The 10,216-nt window shown below is 28.3% G+C and overlaps 1 protein-coding gene across 4 annotated transcripts; it reads right to left on the bottom strand.

Moving 5' to 3' along the window:
* Positions 1–3,244: 3,244 nt before the first annotated feature.
* LOC111028221 lies at positions 3,245–8,573 on the bottom strand. Of its 4 annotated transcripts, none has more exons than XM_022306776.1 (4): positions 8,368–8,561; positions 8,240–8,269; positions 7,309–7,407; positions 3,245–3,515 (listed from the first exon to the last, which is right to left on the bottom strand). In XM_022306776.1, exons 1-3 carry the CDS (start codon positions 8,528–8,530, stop codon positions 7,352–7,354), a joined length of 249 nt encoding a protein of 82 aa, XP_022162468.1. In that variant the 5' UTR covers positions 8,531–8,561; the 3' UTR covers positions 3,245–3,515; positions 7,309–7,351. The 4 variants fall into 4 exon arrangements, with proteins under 4 accessions (XP_022162468.1, XP_022162470.1, XP_022162469.1 ...); XM_022306777.1 differs by lacking the exon at positions 3,245–3,515 and adding an exon at positions 4,154–5,098 and having other exon boundaries at positions 8,368–8,562; XM_022306778.1 differs by lacking the exon at positions 8,240–8,269 and having other exon boundaries at positions 8,368–8,559.
* Between the last annotated feature and the right edge of the window lie 1,643 nt (positions 8,574–10,216).

The following is a 10,216-nucleotide window of genomic DNA, read 5'->3' as shown; positions in this document are numbered from 1 at the left end:
AAAAATTCGATAAAAAAAATTGGAAAATTCTGTAATTTAAAAAAAATTCAAATTATATGTACAATAATTTTTTGAATTGAGATAATTGGGGAAAGTAGACTGGCCAATATCAAGTAGACATAACAATGAAATAAAATTAGTTTAAAAAATATTATCACATAACTAGGCCAATCTGGATAAAATATTGGAATGTTTTGGCTACAATACCAACTGTACGCCACCGATTCAATTAATAATTCAATTTTACAAATCTTCTCAAATGAGAATCGTCATTTTTAGAAACAATATTTTCAAACTACAGTATCAAAACATTTTTATAAAAAATAATATCGATTTTCAACGATTGAATGTATGTATGTATTATAATAACTTATACGATTACAATTAAGTTTGCAAGGCTACAAAAACACACGATGAAAAGCCTGCTTTTAAAAATAACTACTATTTAAAAGCGATACCTATGTCAAATTGAACACTGTGTACTTATTATTTATTATACACGTACACTATTAAATTAATTAAAAAAATTATTTCCATGGGAGTTTCTATTCCTAATAAGTATTAAACTTTAAGCATATTATTTACAGTCAAAACATTCTTGTATTCTTAACTTTTCTCGAATCATATATAAATCACGTATCCTCAATATTATGAGACATACGCTTGTCGTATCGTGAGTCATCTTCTGCTGCTTAAATAACAAAATATATACGTACCTACATTTAACCGTCGACATTTTGATACTATTGTTTAGATTAATGAAATGACCAAGTTGTTCTGTATGATGAAAATATGCAATAATAATAACAATATTATGTACAATCAATAATTATTGTAATTTAACTTAACTATATGTACAGGTTAATGTAGTAAATGAGGCCAAATCATATTTGAAGAAATTGAATATTTCAAACATTAAAAGGGTTAGATTCGTCGTTCATAAAAAAAATAAAAATAAAGTAAGTACCTACCTAATATTAATAAACTATTATATTTCATATTATATATTATTATAATAAAATTGTTGAGTTGTAATAGCTTAGTACTAAAAGCTATACAAATAAAAATAAAAAAAGTCTTTTTTTGATTTGCAATTACATTTTAAACATATTTTTTAATTTAATATTATATTGTTTTAATAGTCTTACGATTTTATTATTCATGTTTTTGTTATACTTTGTTGGATGATTTTCACCATCGATATTTAAAATCTATTTCAAGCTCTACAAAATAAACTTATGTATGCAATAAAATAATACACCTATTATATATTATTGTGTACATATAAAAATAAAATAATATGTGTATGTTTTAACTTTTGTATATAATTGTTGTTTTTTCATTGCGAAATCGGCTGACGGACAACATTAAAGTCTAAAGATATAACACTATTGATTCAAGATGCTAGAACTAATAGATATTTTAGCCATTTCACCCCATACAGTAAGAAATAAAATATAACCGAATTGAAGAGTTCGAAAGAGGCCGAAGACGATTTGTTATACCAATCAAAATCATCGGATCACATTATTTTTTACATTACTATTCAATGATTATTTATTAACTACTTTTTTCTCGTTACATGTTTCTGTCTACAGTAGTACCTACTATTGTTACCTACCTAAATGTTTTCTCAATAAACTAATAAAATAAATAAATTCGTTCGTAATATTATTAATTAGGTAAATGTATCAATCTATTGTAGTTCGAGATGTCAGGTACTAAATATAGGTTGAATGAAAGGCACAGGTTATGGTCGAGATAAACCCTTGATTAAATACGTTAACAAGGACTTAATTTATTTTAAATTTATAAAATATCATTAACCGGATGGTACATTAATCGTAAGACGCTCGTTATTTAAGCTATTAATGTTTTTAAACATATATTATTTACATAATTTCGAGTCTAGTCTCATGAGCCACCTGATAGATATGAAACAATACACGCAATGGGCACACCCACATCATCGAATTAAATGAATAAACAGCACATGCCCAAAAAATAAATGTCACATATTCATCTATTTGAATTGATATATTTTTTTAAACACAAATTAATCGTAAAACTACGTCAAAATAGGCGATGGTTCGCCATACGCATGTACACTTCAAACATATCGAATTCAGAAATTCTTCGCTTGTATTATGTGGGTCAAATTGTTTACTCCGGTGCGATGAGCATTGCTCCATCCACAGTATATTATGATCAAGGTATTTACGGATATATTTACATTTACATCTTATTAAATTACTAGGCTGCCATGTCTGTGTAACTCGCTGAAAGTGGTTACTGACTTCAAACGTATAGTCGTTTGCATAACATCATATAAGTCGCCCTCATAGGACTTCACACGTCTACGGTCGGTCAAAATTCATAAGTTTAAAGGGGTGATAAGTAAAACGTCAGTGATGAGATTTGTTGATAAAGGGTTGTGATAATGCTTGACGCTTTGGCAGTCTCGTTTTGAAGACCAGAGTGTTTGAACTTTGAAAGTCGAGTTTGAGTGCCTAGCAATATCTCATGGCACGTGTAAATCGGTAATTGAACGGGCTTGATATGGCCCCCCGATGTATGCCTGGTGCACATTATGTATAAAAATTAAAAATATAAAACCTAAGGCCGTGTTGGAGTGTCTAGCAAGTCAGTCGTCTCCGGTGTTGGTCGATGCCTAACTGGGAAATCCACTTATTAGTTTTGTGATTCGTGTGTGTCAATGCTCTTAATAGTTATTTTTAATTTAACAATCATTACACAATTGGGAAATTTCAGCGTATGAGATAAGCACCTAGATATTGTTAAAAAATAAACATTTTTTCCCAGTGTATTACAAACAACGAGTTAATTAAAACAAAATTGGCAAAAACAATCAGTACAATTTAAATTACAAATAGTCTATGAATCACTTACTATACGAGATTACAAAAAATATGTGAATAATAATATTGTTTTTTTAAATTATTATATTCCATATATCTCCCCTCCCCAGCTATCAATCTAATTATTAGTAAATGCGCTTAAAGTTGTCAATGCTATAGTGATATGTAATTATATTTCATATTTACAAAACTGTTGGTTTGTACAAATTTTACTTATCTCTTTAAATGTAGATTACAAGATGTTATCACACTTATGCGTGACAAAGGAACCAAGGAAATGTTTTGGCTATATCGTAGTGTAAACACATTCATTGAATATTTTTACTAACGAAAACACTCGCCCGACAATACATTTGACAAAATTATTATTGTTTATTGCAAACAGTATTTATTTTTCTATAATTTGACAGTCGTAGACATCATCGGTTATGTTAAACATTTATTATTGTAAGTAAGTTGAATTAATTTCGATATTTAATAATTCGACAGAACAAAATATAAATTATTTATTGTAGTTATAATAATTATTATTGATTCGTGAACAACAACACAAAATCATAAAGTTGTAGTTATTGCACAGTTCCTTCATTAAACGTGGGCATTTCAAATCCTTAACACATAGTACCGGAACATCATCTAAAATAAAATAAAAATACTAAATATTATTAAACCCATAATCGCATTTAAACAACTAGATATAACTATTTTACAATATTTAATTAAAAGACGTTCAATATTTTTGTTGCAACTTTTCGTTTGGTTAGTTTTTAAACATTCAACAGATGCTTCATTTTAGTAAGTAATTTTACCGTTCTTGGTAGGTATCTTTCAAATCAAATATTTGAAACATTTGTTGACTCTATTTAGTTTTTATTTCATAACAATAAAAAATAACAATACATATTTTTATACCTATAATTAAATGTTGCGTACAGGTTCATACAATACTATGTATTGGTACAAAAGGAAAATCTAGCATTCCTCTTCACTGAGGTTAGACCTCTTATTAGAGCAAGAATAGTTATCTAATGCTTTAAAGTTCAAATTTATAAGTATAACTTATGAGTTATGGTAATAACAGAAATAAAAAACGAAGATATTAATTATTAAGAAGAGAACACTAAAACAAAATGTAAAGCTTTTACACTTTAAATGTAATGAACACGATATTAATAGATTGATATTATGACATTTAACAAGTCTAAAAAAGTTGTTGTAATTCGATTGTTATACATAGTAGGTCTAGAATATCATAAGTATTGTTGCCATATATTTATGATCTAGATTACCTACCATTATCATGTGAATTACATTTATAGTTGAACGTATAACTTCATATAAATTATGATTAAAGTATCTAAACTGTAACTATATTTGTAAGACATAACTTATTAAGCTAATGGATAAGTACTAACACTAAGGTACTAAGACTAAAGGTGTAAACATAATATCATTTTTTATATTTATTTACTGAAAAAAATTATAAACTTTAACAGTCTTACAAATTGATGGTGTCTTGAACATTTCTTATATATATGGACTTTTTTGGATTTTTTTACTTTTTTCATTAGGATATCACCGTTGTTGATCCAAAAGAATTATAAATTGCTTTCTTTTAAAGCTGAAACCTTTTACGATAAAGATTCACAAAGGCCTGTTACTTAATAAATCACCGATATAAATGTTTTTTTTAGGCCAATTACTACAAATATTATTTGCTGTAAGTTTAGATATTTTACTATTGTAGATAAGGTTTTTCTTCATTTCGAAAGTTTCAAGTTTAGCAACAACAATGCTGTTTGAAGTGCTACTTATGTTAAATCTAAACGCCCTTATAACGTTGATTTTCGTATTGGTTTTCAAAGCAATTTCTTTTATGATTCGTGGGTAGTTTTCATGTTTAGTTAGTGGTATTCCTTTTATAAAAATTACGTTTCTTAAAAGTAATTGTTTTTTAAAATTGGTTTCATGACTAGCAGTCAAAATTGTGTTTGATACATATTCATTTGCATTATAATTTTTTTCATTTTCGATCTTCAAAATTTTTATTGCACTTTGAACCGATTTCATTCCTTTAAAATTATCCGAGCGCTTTGGTTCATTTTTTGTTTCTATACTTGTCGATAGTTGATTTTTGGTTAACGTCATTTCTACTTGTTCACGATCACAACATTCAAACTTTCTTTCGTTAATCTTTGACATTTGCTTGAAATTACTTCCTGTAAAATATATACAGTAAAAATATAACATTTTTACCCACACACCAAAATCAAAATATGTGTCTTCATTGTCAACTAATTTTTCCATACATTTTAATTTTAGAACACTCTATTCACAATAATTTCACGTAAGACTAAACCAGGTTACAGCGTTGAAATAATCGACTCTTTAAACCTTACTAGGGTCTGTCTAGAACGTTTAGACCTTCAACTCATCATGATCGATAACCAACACAAATCAACTGAATAACTAATCCAAAAGCTGGAATACTACTCGGAATTGATTGTTTTCAATAATACTGCTGTTTAGATATTTATTATACCTACCAGGTGGTCAATACTCTTTATTACCGGTCTGGTTTTTAAATCACCAACATCGCCAATTTGGTGAAAAAAATTATGACGTAATGAAAATACCTACCTACTGTTTTTTTAGTGCCGTTTTTCATAATATTATCATAATGGTTTTTTTAAAACTCTCTATAGAAACGTTTGTAAAAATTAAAGAGTAGTTGTCACCAGGCTCAATATTATATAAATAATAGGTAAGCGAAACAAATTTCACCGCCCGATGCACAACAGTATACCGCAATTCAAACAACATGGTTGTATCTTGTGTCGTTTGATCAGCTCACTTGTCAACTTACTTGTTGTTGAGTGAATACGAAATTTTTATCAATCAAAACAATATGGCGTATTCCAGTGAGATGATTTCATAAACCGTTTGTTTTTTATATAATACGAGTATACCAACTTATATAAAAATATCGTAAAGGATACAAAACTTTGAATGTCGGACATTTTCTCATCAAATTTTGAAAATTGTCCTATAGGTTAGGTTATGATATTGTAAAGTGGCCTACAGAAATAAGATTATAATAATTGTATAATATATCAGTGTCAACTACAAGTTTAAAAATGTAGAAATGAAAAATTATTAATTTAAGAAAAAAATATATATACTGCAAATTAAAGTAAAAATATATGTAATTATGGATATTAATATTGAGATACTAACTGAAAGTTCTGAAATTATATTTGTCTTATTTCTACACTACAACATTTTTTTTAATATATATTTTTGATTATAAATGATATGTATGAATATAACTTAATAACGACTCGACAATAATACGATTTGTCGATTAATTGTATCTCGGCCATTATAAACTAAAACTATAAATAATCTTATATTATAAGAAAATAAGGAGATACTCAAAAAATACTTAATAATAATGTCAACTATATTTAATTTTTAGCTCGGACCGTAAGATTGTATAATGTATACTATTGTGTCTTACGTCATAGCATGCGCTTATCATAATTTATATATATCCCAACAGTCAACTCTGGTAATATTATCGCTGAAACATGGTAAATATTATTGTAGGCAATATGATCTATTTTCAAGCAACTCGAAACAATAATATAAAGGATGGTATCACTAGACAAAAATATTTTCTATGTGACTTAGGTCTAACGATTTTTAATTTTGTTTCATGAACAAGTTTACTCAGTTTTAATTTAAGTGGTTTTTAATATTACGGAAACTCTTTACATCGACATAAAATGTTTCGTTTTTTTATATTTCAGTTAAAAACAAGTAAAGAGAATGTCTTATGTGAAAGTATAGTAAACGTATTAAATGAATCGTAATCTGTTTTCATATTTAATATCCATTAAACCAAATTCATATGGTTTTCTCAGACGATTATGTCTAAACACCAAATATTTAGGCTAGGACCTCATTTTTAATATTTGAACTGCATTTAAAAAAAAATGTATTGAATAAAATAATGTCCATTACATTCCCAATCGTAATCAGAAAATGTACACATGATTAAAATAATATATTAGTGTGTATCAAAACTATTAGAAATGCACCAAGACGTTCCGAGACGACAGTTATAATGCCTATATTTACCCCCTTAAAAAATATTTACGCAGTAAACAAATAATTGATATTTTTTTTGCGTAGTTAAAAATTGTGCGATCGTATAGAAAAATATATTTTGCCATATCAACTCATTGTCGACAATTCGCTACTAAAATTACACTACGTGTAAATGATAAAAATTACAAAATTATCGTTCGATGTCCTCCAACTGCGTAGTGTAGTACATACCATGACGTCGTACTATATTTTATTAGTATTTACTATTGTACCGATTATGTTATTACTTATTATTATTATTTAGTTATTTATTTACCTCCGAAAATGTTGGGGCACCCGCAACACGTCCCGTGTATAATTTAAGAATCGTCTTCGCACTTCCAGTTCGGACACGCTCTGTTCGAACAATAATTCACTGAAAACATAATATTAATTATTGTCAATAAATAAATCGTTGTAATTATAATTAGGCATGCATCCAAATGTGCAATGTTTACGAAACACAACCTCAAGTCCTCAACCTACCCTCAGCCTAACCTGACTTCACTTAGAGCCCTACGCCGTGTATACTAATTAGAATTTAACAATAATAACTTAATACATCAAAACAGATTATCCAACAAATATGTTCTTAACAATATTGGTCAAATTTTATCTTTGACATGACACAGGTTAGGTTTCGTATCATCAAGATTCAAGGCTGAACATATTTCTTAACCAGAAAAAAATAGAAATGAGTTATTTAAAATATGTAATATATTTTGTATGTAATAATATATTTACATTTTTTTATATGTTTAATTTATGTTACATAATAAATTACTTTTTTAAAATAGTTTTTTAATTCATTTCCACTGTTTAACAATAATACAATACTATGAGATCACTGAAATATTATTTACTAATCAAAAATTAATCTGGATAGCTATTCTGATTAAAATATAAATTAATATTAATATTATATTCTATTATAATATAGGATTCTATTATTGGCTGTGCTCTTCACCTTCTTATGTTCTACCAATGACTGTTACTTTTTGTTTTTATTATATTCTTTTGTTATCCTGTATATATTTTTATTAAATTATAGCCTAAATATCCAGTTATAAAAAAAACAACGGACAAAGTAACCTGATTTTTAGCTAAGTCGAGTTAATTTATTTCTATTTAACTCGTGACATTTACTATTAACAAGTTAAAACAAAAAAAAAAAAACAAAAAGAACTTTTAACTCTAAATTTACTTACATTTTTCTACATCGACTCCTCGACTTGACACTTGAGGGAGTTAAAAAAATTTGTTAGATAACTTTCACGTATTTTGCATAGTATAATTATTGAAAAATATTATTTTATAGCATACGATTATGCGTTACCTCTGTATATATCGTCCATTTGCAATATGCAACGGTTGTCCGGTTGCATAGCTCTGCCGGTGCCGTTGGACGCGACGGACCACGTGTCGTCGGACAATCCGGACGCGACTACGAGAAAAGCGAAAGCGAAAAAAGCTTGCATGACTGCCCCGTTGGACTTCATAGTGGACAATGAACGGATCGCTGACTGGCGTTGGTGTTTTATATACCTACATACCGCGGTATTGTCGTTCAACGTCGATGACGTATCTCAGTAAATAATGTCTATTGTCGGGGCCCGGATTTATATGCATTTGCATGGTTTTTTTTTTTAACAGTCCGAAAATTAGATAGATAAGCTACAAGTTCGAATTATAGTTGAAATAAATACAAAGTACAAAGTTTTACTTTGCATATTTTTTACTCGTTTTTTTGATGTTGTAGTAATGTAGTACTGCATATTTCTGTATTTTACGATTTTTCACTGCATACCTATGGATGGTTTTTGAACTCATATTTTTGCATATTTTGTCATATTTTGATGTGCATTGTTGGTATTTTTGTATTTTACGAACACCTAAGTGTTTTAAAACCATTTGTTTTATTATTATTCATTGGTTTTACCCACATATCCTATGGTTCTCAAGGAATTTGTTTTCTTATATTATCTACAGTCGCTTCTAGATAAAGATAATTCAGTCGGGAGTAGTTGTTTTAATCTGTTATGATTGGGTATGTTTCGTAATAAAGACATTTTTTTTTGAAAATCAAATTTTTTTTTGCAGTATTCATTATTTTAAAGTGTATATTTCAAGTTATCATATTGTGATATTATCATAACGACGTTTCTATTGTTGAAAATTCGAAATCTAATAAAAGATAATAACACATTTTTATGTCACTAGTCGACGACGGCAAAGGTCGCAAAACGGAAGAATAGCCTTCATGACAGTTATAACTGCAGTAGAACAACCACACCTCACCTCGCCCTGAAAAAGTCTTACCAAATTATTAATTAACGATCTCACAAAAAATAAATTGTATTGTTAAATTTGTTCGATAATATAACTATACCTCTGTTGACGATGACAACATAATAATAATATGCATTCAGTGTAGGTCACTGTATCATGAATCAGAAGCAGTACGTGTTAACGATAATATTATGGGAAACACGCTCAGTATCTCTGTATGAGTAAGGTTCGATATTTTAAACAGAGTAGGGGACATAATATGTGAATTGAAAAATGGTTTTTGAAGGTGGTGGAATGACGTGCAATGTTCAGACGTTTCGTGCAAATACTATATAATTTTGGAGCTGTGAGTTAAATATTTTTAATTCAAAGAATTTCGTGTTAGTAGAGCAGTGAAGGGGGGTAGAAATTACGTGTCTATAGGGGCTATATGTGTGGCAAAAGCATATTTATTGGTTGTTAATCAAAAGAATGCAAAATTTAGATACTGAATACCTATAATATGTTATATGTATTATTTTACAAAAACAAAATTTTATGAAAATTTATCAATGTGGAGGCCGGCGATAGGAGCCATGTATATATTCTAACTGTCTATAGCAGCGTTTCCCAAAGTGTGTTCCGCGGAACCTTAGGGTTCCGTGGGACAATGTCAAGGATTCCGTTAGATGTATGAGATTATTGAGAAAATTATGTTTATTTAGTGTTTGTTGTTTAAAAAATGTTTGATTGAAAATTTTTTTTTAAACTAAGTTTAATAATGAAAAGTCATTAACAGTATCATTAAAATATTATTTGGACTGGAGAGTTTAAGGAATTGATTTTCCTTTTTTAATTTACAAAAATTGTAGTTGAGTTGGATTAGACATTAGGGTTCCGCGAAACACAAACAATTT

The sequence above is a fragment of the Myzus persicae genome, unplaced genomic scaffold (genome assembly GCF_001856785.1).
Source record: "Myzus persicae strain clone G006 unplaced genomic scaffold, MPER_G0061.0, whole genome shotgun sequence".
Taxonomy (NCBI): domain Eukaryota; kingdom Metazoa; phylum Arthropoda; class Insecta; order Hemiptera; family Aphididae; genus Myzus; species Myzus persicae.
This window is presented reverse-complemented; position numbering and strand designations above follow the sequence as displayed.